Source organism: Marmota flaviventris, chromosome 17 (assembly GCF_047511675.1).
Source record: "Marmota flaviventris isolate mMarFla1 chromosome 17, mMarFla1.hap1, whole genome shotgun sequence".
In the NCBI taxonomy this organism is placed as follows: domain Eukaryota; kingdom Metazoa; phylum Chordata; class Mammalia; order Rodentia; family Sciuridae; genus Marmota; species Marmota flaviventris.
The window spans coordinates 42,273,421-42,287,069 of NC_092514.1; the positions used below are offsets into that span (position 1 = coordinate 42,273,421).

General features: G+C 33.4%; 1 protein-coding gene across 9 annotated transcripts in view; it reads left to right on the forward strand.

Moving 5' to 3' along the window:
- The window catches only part of Bcas3 (BCAS3 microtubule associated cell migration factor), a 575,514-nt gene that overhangs the window by 200,431 nt on the left and 361,434 nt on the right, over positions 1-13,649 (forward strand). For all 9 annotated transcript variants that reach the window (XR_011705010.1, XR_011705011.1, XM_071603381.1 and 6 more), the window contains exon 14: positions 5,221-5,354. Coding sequence is in view for 7 of the 9 variants with exons in the window: in XM_071603381.1 (XP_071459482.1) it covers positions 5,221-5,354 (134 nt within the window). In the remaining 2 variants the exon portion in view is untranslated. The remainder of the gene's footprint in view (positions 1-5,220; positions 5,355-13,649) is intronic.

The following is a 13,649-nucleotide window of genomic DNA, read 5'->3' on the forward strand; positions in this document are numbered from 1 at the left end:
TTCCTTTTCTCTCTGCTTCTTCAAAATTTTTATAATATTTTAAACCTTTTATAAGAAAATAAAATTTATTGGTGGATTACAGAAGCTCCCACATTTATTATGGAGTAGTGAAAATATAAAATACTTGAGATACAATGACAGTAGGTAGAAGTTTTCATTGGACTCGTTCCTGAAAAATATGAATTGGTTTTACATAGTAACAACTAGGCAGAGAAAAATGTTTGTTTAGAAATCTAGGAGCATATTGACAAGTGTTTGTGAATGATTATAATTCATATATAAAACAATAATAGTTGATTTGGTAAATTAGGCCTTTTATTTGAATGCCCATTCTGAATAAAATGTCAACATGATTTTAAAAGAAGTATATATAGCAAAGCTTGTCCATATTATAAAGGAATACATGTGGGTTATAAACCCTAGTTCATCTTATCCTGTCAGAATGATCTTTGTATTAAATTGTCAAATGCAGAAAATCATTATTTTGTGTGAGGAGGTGAAGTCAGAATACAGTAGTAAAATTGTTATAAATCACTCAGCAAAAAAAGTAGGAGGGATGGGAAAAATACTACCCCCAAAGACAAAATGATTTGTTGTTTAAATAAAAACAATAGAAGAATATAAAGTGTGTCACCAAATGACCATAACTTGGTGCATAATTATTAAATAAATCATTAAATATATGTTATAGTTAATAGGTTATTAAATTAAGGGTAATAAATAATACTTTTCACCATCTAAAATGTGTTCTCTTTGTAATAACTAGGAAAGCATCATCTGATATTTTACCCTAGCAACTAGAGTCATACCTTAGTCACAGAAATAGCAAGCTCAATATATTTCATTTTCATTAAATGACTACTTTATGTCCCCACATATTTTTAATATTCTTTTTTTGGAGGGAGTACCAGGGATTGAACTCAGGGTTGCTCGACCACTGAGCCACATCTCCAGCCCTTTTTTTTTGTATTTTATTTAGAGACAGGGTCTCACTGAGTTGCTTAGCACTTCACTATTGCTAAGACTGGCTTTGAACTCTCAATCTTCCTGCCTCAGTCTCTTGAGCCACTGGGATTACAGGCATGTGCCACCTCACCCAGCTATTCTTAATACTCTTTCATGCCCTTTTCCTCTGAACAAGGTAAAGGTTTGAAAGTTAACTAATATGACCCCACTTCTTGAAAATCTGAGTAAGCTAATAAACCATCCATCTTACAGAAAACAGTTATAGTATCTGCACAAAATATAAAGGAATAAACGTACAAAGTTAGATATGTGTAATGTAATCTCTGGAACAACCCATTAATATGTAAAGATCCATAGCCCTCAAACTCATTGGTAATTAAAAAATGAGTGTTAAAAATAATCAAATGATAAACTTAGGTGCACTAAATGCAAATGATCTAAAAACACCAATTGAAAGACTGGCTTTAGAAAGAGAGAGACTGCATTTATCTACTATTTAACTCATTTTATTATTTTTTAAAACTTTAAAATTTTTAATTTGTTCTTTTTAGATATACTTGATAGTAAAGTATATTTTGACATGTTATGCATACATGGAGTATAATTTATTCTAATTAGGATCCCATTCTTGTGGTTGTACATTATGTGAAGTTTCACTGGTCATGTATTCATAGATGAATATAGGAAAGTCATATCCAATTCATTCCACTGTCTTTTGCTATTGCTATCTCCCCTCCCTTCCCTTCATTCCCTTTTATCTAATCCAATGAACTTCTTTTTCTTTCCCCTTCCCTCATTGTGTATTAGCATCCACATATCAGAGAGAACATTTGACCTTTGGGTTTTGGGGATTGGCTTATTTCACTTAGCATGATATTCTCCATATCATTCATTTACTGGCAAAAGTCATAAAGTTGTTCTTTTTTATGGCTGAATAATGTTTCATTGTTATATACCACATTTTCTTTATCCATTCATCTGTTGAAAGGCATCTAGGTTGATTCCATAGCTTAGTTATCATGAGTTGAGCTGCTATAAACATTGATGTTGTTGTCACTATAAGTATGCTGATTTTAAATCCTTAGGATATATTCCAAAGAGTATTATAACCCAGTCAGTTGGTTCCATTCAATTGGTTCCATTCCTAGTTTTTTGAGGAATCTCCATATTGCTCTCCATAATGTTGCACCAATTTGCAGTTCTACCAGCAATGTATGAGTATACTCTTTCCCCCATATTCTTGCTAACATTTATTGTTGCTTATATTCTTGATTGTTGCCATTCTGACTGGAGTGAGATGAAATTTCAGTGTAGTTTTTTTTTTACTTAAAAAAATTGTTTTAATTAATTATACATGATGGTAGAATGCATTTTGACACATTGTACACAAGTGGAGCACAACTTTTCATTCCTTTGGCTGTACATGGTGCAGAGTCACACTGATTGCATAATCATGCCTTTATTTAGGGTGATAATGTCTGTTTCATTCCACCTTCACACTCACCCCCTCCTATCCCTTCACTCCTGTTGCCCAATCCAAAGTTCCTCCATTCCCCCCTACCCCACATTATGGATCAGCATCCGCTTATCAGAAAACATTGGACCTTTGATTTTTTGGGTTTGGCTTATTTCACTTAGCATGATATTCTCAAGCTCCACCTATTTACCTACAAATACCATAATTTTATTTTTCTTTAAGGCTGAGTAATATTTATATACCATATTTTCTTTATCCATTCATTTGTTGAAGGGTACCTAGGTTGGTTCCATAGCTTAGCTATTGTGAATTGAGCTGCTATAAACATTGTTGTGGCTGTGTCACTGTAATATGCTGTTTTTAAGTCCTTTGAGAATAAAGCAAGGAGTGAGGTAACTGGGTCAAATGGTGGTTCTGTTCCAAGTTTTCTGAGGAATCTTCTGCTTTCTAGAGTGGGTAGATCAATTTGCAGTCCCACCAGTATAGTGTACCTTTTTCCCCACATCCTCACCAACACTTATTATTGCTTTTATTCTTGATAATTGCCATTCTTTTTTTTTTTTTTTTCTTTCTTTTTGTACTGGGAATTGAACTCAGGGGCACTCGACCCCTGAGCCACATCCCCACCCCTATTTTGTGTTTTATTTAGAGACAGAGTCTTACTGAATTGCTTAGTGCCTTGCTTTTGCTGAGGCTGGCTTTGAACTGGTGGTTCTCCTGCCTCAGCCTCCTGAGCTGCTGGGATTATAGGCAATAATTGTCATTCTGACTGGAGTGAGATGGAATTTTAATAACACTTTTCGTTTGCATTTTTCTAATTGCTGGAGAATTTGAACATTTTTTCATGTGTTTATTGGCCATTTGTATTTCTTCTTCTGGGAAGTATTTTTTCAGTTCCTTTGCCCATTTATTTATTGGGTTATTTGTTTTTTGGTGTTAAGTTTTCTGAGTTCTTTATATATCCTGGAGATTAATGCCCTAACTGAGGTGCAGATGGCAAAGGTTTTCTCCCCATTCTGTAAGCTTTACTTTTACATTCTTGATGTTTCCTTTGCTGTGAAGAAGCCTTTTAGTTTGATAACTGTCCCATTTATTGATTCTTGATTTTACTTCTTGTGCTTTAGGAGTCTTGTTAAGGAAGTAAGTTCCTGAGCCAGTATGTTGGAATGTTGGGCCTGCATTTTCTTCTAGTAGATGCAGGGTCTCTGGTCTAATGCTTAGGTCCTTGATCTACTTTGAGATGAGTTTTGTGTAGGGTGAGAGATAACTCATTTTAAACACAATCATCTTGATAGTTATAAACTGAAAGCTGTAATGGTGATGTTAACATCAGAGAAGTAGAATTCAGAGCAAGGAAAACAAACAGGACCTTACGTTAAAAGGGCTGATTCAAGAAGAATTCATAACAATCCTAAATGGGCTAAATGTGTGTGAATCTTGAAAGTAACTGCATTTTTTTTTCACTTTGTGTGTGTGTGTGTGTGTGTGTGTGTGTGTGTGTTTCTAGGGATTGAACTTAGGTGGATTCTACCACTGAGTCCATATCCCCACCCCGTTTTATTTTTCACTTTGAGATAGGGTATCACCAATTTGCTGAGTCTGGCCTCGAACTTGTGATCCTCTGCCTCCTCTGAGTAGCTGACATTGCAGACATGCACCACCACCTCCAGCTAGCTTTAAACTTTCTGAGCTGAAATAACTGTTGAAAAATAAGCATATCCACAATTATACTTGGATTTTTTTTTTTTGGTACTTTGAACCCAGGGTCACTTTAACACTGAGTTATATTCCCAGCCCTTTAGTCCTGCCCCTTTTGTGAGGCAGTTTCTCACTAAATTCCTTAGCACCTTGCCAAGTGACTGAGAGGCTAGACTCCAACTTGTGATCCTCTTGCCTTAGCTTCCCATGCTACTGGGATTACAGGCGTATATAACCATGCCTGGCTTTGAAATTCTAACTCACAAATATTATTCAGAAATAGAAAAAGTAAGCAAAAAATCATAAAGACATTAAAGATCCCCAAAATATTAATGATTAACTTGAATGAATATTTACAGAATACTCTAGGTGTTCAGGTGTATATGTACGTGTTACCAAGCTACATCGTGTTCAGAGCCACAAAAGAAGCTTAAACATGTAATTCCTTTTTACATTACTAGTATGATAAGTAGGTATATTGAATAAAATTGCAAAAAGATGAGTTTTAGTTCCATGGGTGTTATAATTTTCATAACTCATTGTTCTTGAAATGATTATGGATTCTCTAATTTTGTTCTTAAAGAATTTTAAAGAATTCTCTTTGGCTGGGTGCAGTGGTACATGCCTGAAATCCTAGTGGCTCGGGAGGCTGAGGCAGGATGATGGAGAGTTCAAAGCCAACCTCAGCAACTTAGTGAGGTCTTAAGCAACTCAGTGAGACCCTGTCTCGAAATAAAATACAAAAAAGAGCTGGGGATGTGATTCAGTGATTGAGGGCCCCTAGGTTCAATCCCCAGTTCAAAAAACAGAACAGAACAAAACAAAAAACTCTCTGCCAGTGACATGGAAAAATCACAATACCTGCACATTTAGTAGTCAGCTTTACTGATATATCATCAAGTTGGATGTGCACAATAAAAAGATGTTTTAATTTTTCATTTTGGAAATTTTTATGTCCTTGCTATTTTTTGTTGGTAATAATTTAATATTTACAAATAGTTTTTGAAAGTATTTATCCACATACATAATAATTTTTATTTTTATCCTGTTTGTTTTTTTTTTTCCCCCTTGTCTTCCAGGAATGCTTTTAGTCACAACAGACACACTTGGCCATGACTTTCACGTCTTCCAAATTCTGACACATCCTTGGTCCTCATCACAAAGTGCTGTCCACCATCTGTACACTCTTCACAGGGGTGAAACTGAAGCTAAGGTAAATTGTGTATTTTTCCAAAAGGTGATTTCAGTGTATAATATGACATCTAATCTAGTTGGTCATTTTTATCACGTTGGAGCTTAATATTTGTGAGAAGGTGTTGTTTTCTGTGATAGAATGGGTAAGAGTAAATTAAAAAAAAATTCTTCTTTTGACCCAACAACTACATAAGCAATAGATGACCACCTTATGGTTAAACATTCAAAGAATTTTGATGCAGTGGTGTTTCAGCTTATCAGCTTATTTTGTTCCTTCTACTCTTCTACCATTTCTTACTCCAGAGAAAACACTCCATTCACTTGATGTCTTTTTCTCCAGACCTTTTAGTATGTTATTTTTGTTCTTTTTACATATCTAAGTATGTGCATACATATGTGTACATATATATATGTATAAATACACATTGACAAGTACACAAAATAATTTATTTTCTTAATGAATATGGTTATCCTGGAGGCTGTTCACTATGGCTGTTGAGAACTAATTTTGAGGGGTAGGTACCAGGGATTGAACTCAGGACACTCAACCACTGATTCACCTCTCCAGTCCTATTTTGTATTATATTTAGAGACAGGGTCTCACTGAGTTGCTTAAGGCCTCACTAAGTTACTGAGGCTGGCTTTGAACTCTTGATCCTCCTTCCTCAGTTTCCTGAGCTACTGGGATTACAGGTGTGTGCTGCCACACCTGACTGAGAAGTAATTTTTTGCATCTGTCACCACCCCTGCAGTTGGTGACGTCAGTATGGTAGGTAGTGAAAGATCATCCATGGTGGGTCTATATTGGATCATGAAAATTGTCAAACATTACAAATCAGGGTTACCTAATCTTTTTCCTCAGAGAGCCAGTGCCTAAACATTTACACTCACAATTGGGCAAACATGCATGGCACAAGTACATTCATCCACGTACTTTACTGGGTGTTTTATTAAGCACCATGCTTACTAATTTACATGTACTTAATATTCTTAATACCAGTATTACCGGTAGATACTGTGTATCATCTAATGTAGCCTAAAAACCCAGATAACTTTTTGTTTCATAAGGACATTGGCTATCCATTCACTCTATATTTGTCATTCTAGGAGATTGTTGAATGATCCTATATGATATATGGAGTATTCCATATTTTTTCAAAAGCCTAAAGTGTTGTTTCACCAAAGTAAATGCCTATAATCAAATAAAACATCTTAAATATATAGAAATTAATCAGTGCAAAATGAAAAATAACAACAACAACAAAAGGCATTGAACTTTACTGCAAGTAACTTGTTCCTTTCTATACTAAAAATTGATAAATACAGGGATGGTATCTAGCATTTATCCTGCCTTTCTTATGTCAATTTAATAAGATACTGAATGAGGGAAAGTTTTTCTGTGAAAGAATTCCAACATAAAAATAAGTAGAAGAATAGAATTTTCTTAAATTAGTGGATAATCATTAGTCTAGTTTTAGTGGGTTAATCTTACATTGCTAAAGTAAAACTGGTCTTAAACCAATATGATACAACATGGTATTTACAACATTATCTATGATTTATTATTGCCCAGCCTTTTAAATTAAACTTGTATCTAATTTACCTTCTAGATGTAAGTAGTAAATTTTTTTTTTTTTTGGAACTGGGGCTTGAACCCAGGGGGCTCTACCAGTAAGCCATATCCCTAGCCCTTTCTATTTTTTTATTTTCATACAGGTCCTACTGCATTGCTCAGGGCTTCACTAAGTTGCCTCATCCTCCTGAATCACTGGGATTACAGGCGTGTTCTCCCATGTTCAGCTATAATTAATACTTTAAAGAAAATACATAGTGTGACAAGGGAAACAACACTATTAGAATACAACCAGCCAATTCTAGAATGTTCTAAAATGTAAATGTGACCTCTTTTTTTCCAACAAATAATTTTAATAGGAAAATAAAAGTTGGTGTTTAGTAGAGGAAAAGTGAACTGTTGTAGACTAAGGGAGACAGAGAATATCATCTGAATACATAGTGTGGGCCTCATTGAATCTTTTTTTCCCACACAAACCAAAACAGAAAAAATATTTTTCATACAAATAATAAAATTTAAATGTTTGACTTATGAGATGATTTAAAGGAATTTTGAAAACCTCATTTCTTAGTGATAAGTACTGCAATTGCTGTAAGTGATAAGTATTGCAGTTGGTATAAAGATACCTGGAATTTGATTTCAAATAATCTAGCAGTAGGAGAGCATAGTTTAGAAAATACAACAAATGAATGAGAAAAGAAAAGGTAGGGAACAATGTGTGAAGAGACATTTTTGAGACAGTTGGAGAATATTGTCCAGCAATTGGGTATTATTTGATATTTACCAAGTATTATTAAATTTTTGGTTGTTATTAAATTGCTAATTTGCATTAAAATTCTGTCAAGACAGAACAATGATATATATTTAATAAAATTTATAAAATGTTAATAATTATTGAAGGTGGGTGATGTCCTTGTAAGGTGGTACATTTTATCTTATTTTAAAATTTTTGCATTTTAACATTTTGAATATATTTAAAATTTTTTTCTCTGATAAAGTAAAAATAAAATAAAACCTGTCAGTATTATGCTTTTTTATTTACTTCATAACATGATTTACTCTTAATTTTCTAAATCTTTATTAGCTATTGTGTTTAGAGTAATTCTTTTGACTAATACAAAGGATATTGTGGAGATTTTTTGTTTGGATCACATTGAGATTACATTTCTATATTGTTAGAATTAACATTCTTATGTAAGAGAATTTTTGCATGTAGGAATTATTACAATTTAAAATTAAACCATTCTAGTATGGGAAAATACTAGTATGGCAAAATATTATTGTTTTCTACCAAATTCATATCTTCCTGCTTTGGTAGACTCTCTTATGAGATTAAATAGTTTCCAGCAAATTTTCTTTGTGAAATATATTTTCTGAAAATTGCAATAGATTTTTGCTTTTTTTAAAAAAAATTTTAATAGTTGTAGATGGACAGCATGCCTTTATTTTATTTATTTTTTTATGTGGTACTGAGAATTGAACCCGGTTCCTCACACATGCTGGGCAAGTGCTCTGCCACTGAGCTACAGCCCCAGCCCAGGTTTTTGCTTTTTCAGTTTTATTTTTCTACATTATTACATTAACTAAGAACTATAAACCATTGTGCAATATAGTAGTGGATTTTTTATTGTTTTGCTTTATTTCTACCATCTTTGTTTTATAAGTAATACATAAAAACATTTGGAAATTCAATTTTAATTTTTTGAATGTAAGTTTTGTTCAGTTTGAGGTATATGGAGCAAAACATCAAAGTTATCCATTAGTGTGTCTGCTCCTTGAGCAGCTTTGCTTTATTATGACTTGTTGTGCCTTCTTTAGATCCCTTCCATATTTACATAGGTTCCCCCTACCCTTCCCCTGTACTAGGGATTGAAACCCAGGGTTATCTACCACTGAGCTTCATCCCCACACTTTTTTTTATATAATCCCAGTGATTTGGGAGGCTGAAGCAGGATCATCTCAAGTTTGAGGCTAGCCTTGGCAATTTAACATGGCCCTAAGCAACTTAGTAAGACCATGTCTCAAAATAAAAAAAACTAAAAAGGGCTGAGATGCACCTCAGTGCTGAAGCACCCCTGGGTTCAATCCCTAGTACTGAAAAAACCAAAAACAAACAAAAATCAGTGGTTTTATCACTCTAATTTGAATTCTAATATTTACAGATTGTCTGATAGTTTTTAATAGCTACATGCTCTCATTTCCACTTAATATTTTAAGGAAAACCCCAACTTACTGCTTGATAGGCTCTTGGCATTTTCATGGTCCTAACTCTATTTCAGCTTTATTTAAAATATTTAAACATGGAATTCTTATCCCTTACTGAGCATTTTTTTCTGATTTTTAATTCTTATTGCCACAATTCAGAAGAAACTATAGATATGAAATTTAAGAGACTGTAGATATGAAAAAATATGCATTTTTTTCTTCAAATCAGTTATTGTATCCTGAAGTTAAAGTTGAGAAATCTTAGCCTTTTTTTTAATGTCATGGTAAAATGCATTTAACATAAAGTGTACTATTTTATGTATTTCTAAGTGTACGGTTCAGTGGTGTTAAGCACATTGCCATCGTTGTGCAACCATTACCATTATCTGGGTAATCTTAGTTTCTGGCAGTGTTTTTCTGGCAGCTAAGTTTTTTATGCTCTTGACATCAAACGTTTTATACTAGCTCTTCGTGGGTAAGAATCTGGAGAATATAGAGTTTTAGCCACATTCAGTATCGTCTCATTTCTTTTAGTGTTCCCACCATGCAAATTATTATTTATGTGTAAATTTTAGTTCATTCATGGACAAATATGAGAATATTCAACTTCTCATAAATACAATGTCTGCCTTCCTCCCTAGAGGTCTTGAACCCCAGAATACTGTCACAGAGCTACATCCCCAGTCTTTTCATTTGTTTGTTTGTTTTTATTTTGAGACTAGGTCTCTTAAATTGCTGAGGCTGACCTCAAACTTGCAAGCCTCCTGACTTAATCCCAAGTAGCTGGGATTACAGGCATGCACCACCATGCCTGGCTACTGCCTAATTTCTTCCAACCAGAAGAAATTTTAAAAATATTTTTACTTTCTTGAGTGTGAAACATATTTATTATATCTCTTATTTAAGAAAACATCTTATAAGAATTACTTCTAAAATTGCTGCTAAGGTTAATAACAATATCAAATTAAGACTACACTGAAATTTTGCCTCACTCCAGTCAGAATGGCAATTATCAAGAACACAAGTAACAATAAATGTTGCTAAGGATGTGGGGAAAAAGGTACACTCATACATTGCTGGTGGGACTGCAAATTGGTGCAACCACTGTGGAAAGCAGTATGGAGATTCCTCAGAAAAATTGGAATGGAACCACCATTTGACTCCTCAGTATATCCCTCAAAGGACTTAAAATCAACATACTATAGTGATACTATAGTGTTTGTTTGTTTGTTTTTATTTTGAGACTAGGTCTCTTAAATTGCTGAGGCTGACCTCAAATTTGCAAGCCTCCTGACTTAATCCCAAGTAGCTGGGATTACAGGCATGCACCACCATGCCTGGCTACTAACAGGTTTATAGCAGCTCAGTTCACAATAGCTAAGGTATGGAACTAACCTACAGGCCCTTCATCAGATGAATGGATAAAGAAAATGTGGTATCTATACACAATGGAATATTACTCAAAAGACTGAATTACTAAAGACCAAATGTTCTCTTTGATATGTGGATGCTAACACACAGTCAGGGGCAGGGAGGGAAGAATAGAAGTTCACTGGATTAGACAAAGGGGAATGAAGGGAAGGGAGGGCAGATGGGAATAGAAAAGACAGTAGATGAACATAACTTTTCTATATTAATATATGAACATGATCAGAGAAACTCCACATCATGTACACCACAAAAATAAGATCATAATTAGAATAAGTTATACTCCATGTATATATAATATGTCAAAATACACTCTACTCTCATGTGTATCTAAAAAGAACAACAACAACAACAATAATTTCACTATTTCTTTTCCATGTCTAGGTAGAGTTAATCCTTCTCTTTCTTTAAATTTCTTTTCTCATTTAATATTCTTCTTTCTTAGGCCTCTTGACTTAACTTATACTTCAGTATGGTTCTTGTTTGCATTTTGACTGGTTGTATACTTGTCTGTCTACACTAATATTGGGTTTTAATTTTAAAAAATAACTTGCGGACCGGGAATATAACTCAGTTGGTAGAGTGCTTGCCTCGCATGCAAAAGGCTCTGCGTTCCATCCCTAGAATCACACACACACACAAAAATTGTTAATATTGATTATTTTTTGCCTAGGGCCTTTCAAATATCTACACATATTTTTTTTTTCCTGGAACCATTTAAAAGTAGATTGTCAACATAGTTCTCTGTTATCCTCTATGCTTGAACATGTATTTACTACAAAAGAGAACATTCTTCTCATAACCATAAAATAATCATCAAAATACATATCAATAAATTTCTGTTATCTAATTTTTAAAGTTCCTTTGACTTTGCTGCTTGTCCTAATAACTAGCAAATGGTTCTAGTTCAGAAATTTAGTTGTCTTCATTTTGGAACAATCTACTTCATTTCAACACAGTTTGTCATTCTTTCTTTGCCATTCATGATTTCAGCACACTTGAACACTGTGACCTATTTATTTTGTGGATTGTTCTTCAAATTTTTGTCTGATGTTTCCTTATAATTAGATTCAGGTTAATCTTATTTGGTGATAATGTCACAGAGGTGTTGCATCCTGTCAGATGGAGCATGATTTTGATTTGTACCATAATTAATCATTTGGTTGGTGTATCATTATATCATTTTGTTCTCATAGATTCCTTTTTTCCAATGGGTTATATTTGTTCCATAATTATTTATTTTAGTGCTCAAAATGTCCCATGTTTGACCAGTGGGAGCCCACTACCTGTGTAATTGTGTCTTTGAGTGTAATCTCCACCATTTTTTGAAAATTCCTTACTTTAATTCATTACTAAATTGCTTACTGTCAAGTTTAATTACCATTTATTTTTGTTTATTTTGTATGGAAGTTTTAAGACAGATGAGCATTTTAGGTGAACATTTAATATTTCAGTATTCTGCTGGGCACGTTTTATTTCTTTATTGTTTTAAATGCTGTCCTGTCTCTTCTGCTATCAGTTTGCTTGACCTTATCTATAACCTTTTAGTATTTGAATATTTTAGACACTTAACATTTATTTTTGATATCTTCTTTCTGTTAGTGTTATTTCTATTTATTTTATCTATATGTCCAATCTGGAAATAGAAACTTTTAATTTTCTTGATGTCTATTGGAACAGTGTCTTATATATGTTTGGTACAATGTTTGCCAACGCTGTCCTTTTTTAACAGGTAGGCAAATCAAATAGAATTCATTAAAATGATTTTGCTCCAGGATACACCTGTAATTTAGAATTATCTAAACAGCAACTATCAAGATCTTAGATCCTCAGTCAGTGACCATAAAATTGATTTTTATGAATGTCTACTGAAAATTATTTTGAACTGATAAAGTTTAGCACCATTTATTAAATCTGTACAGCACATGATCTATCTAGCCATATTCGTGTACTTCAGAATCATATTATTCTGAATTATTCCAACAACTCTTAGGGTACTTTAATCAGACAAGGAAAAAAACAAAATTTTGGATCTAATTATGTTGAATTAAGTTGTTTTGTGGTCTTTGACTTGGAATATCCTCTGCATCTGACAGTAATTTTCCTCAGAAAGCATATATGCAGTAAGAAAAATAGTCCTTGTTTCAACAGTAAGTATAAACCTTACAAATACTTTGTTAATACACTTCTATAATATCTTCCTCAAACTGACTCAAGTAATTTTTTTAACTTAACCTGCTAATTTTGGTATATATCATAATTGCTTTTGAACCATCTATACATCAGACAAGTGTGAATTTTAGAAATAGTCCTGCCCGATAATATGACTAGTATCTTTGTCAAAGGGAAAGACACATTTAATATTGTTGATTGATACTATTAGATGGCAATTTGAGATAAAATCAGATTTTTAAAGTGTATGTCCCAAATATTGCCTAGTTATGCTTATACAGATATTCAAATTTAATTGGATTTTCTGTATTTTTATTTGGAAAATCTGGCAATCCTGTACATGCCTCTGTGGTCATGAGGTTTTCTTCAATTTCCACCAAAACCCTTAGTTTTATGCATATATAATTCACATAATATAAAATTCATTTTTAGGTGGTAAAATTCGGTGTTTTTTTTTTTTAAGCTTGTCCTTAGATGGAGGCGAACCATCACCAACCATCACAAAAATGAAAGATCATTTTTGTCACCCTTAAAATACACCCCTTCACTCCTTAGCTGTATGCTTGAATGCTGAATAGTAACTATATAACCAAAGACAAGCTAATTCTTTATCAAAGCTTCAAGTTACTCATCTTTTCTGTACCTACTTCACAGGATTTATTGAGAAGAAAATCATAAATACTATATATACAGTTCTTAGCAAAGCACTTGCCACAGTGATTGCCAAATAAAGTGTCTTTATGAGGACCTCCACTGTTGGCCAATATAGTGTAAGAAGGACAGGATTTACCCTTCTTCCTGAAACAGCTAAACATTTAATAGTGTTTTTTTTTCTAGACATTGTTCATAAAGCTTTGAATGATGATGATTTATTCCAGCATACTGCCTTGAAAGAGCTTCCAGTCCACAATACAGAAAAGGGGACCCAGTGGAACC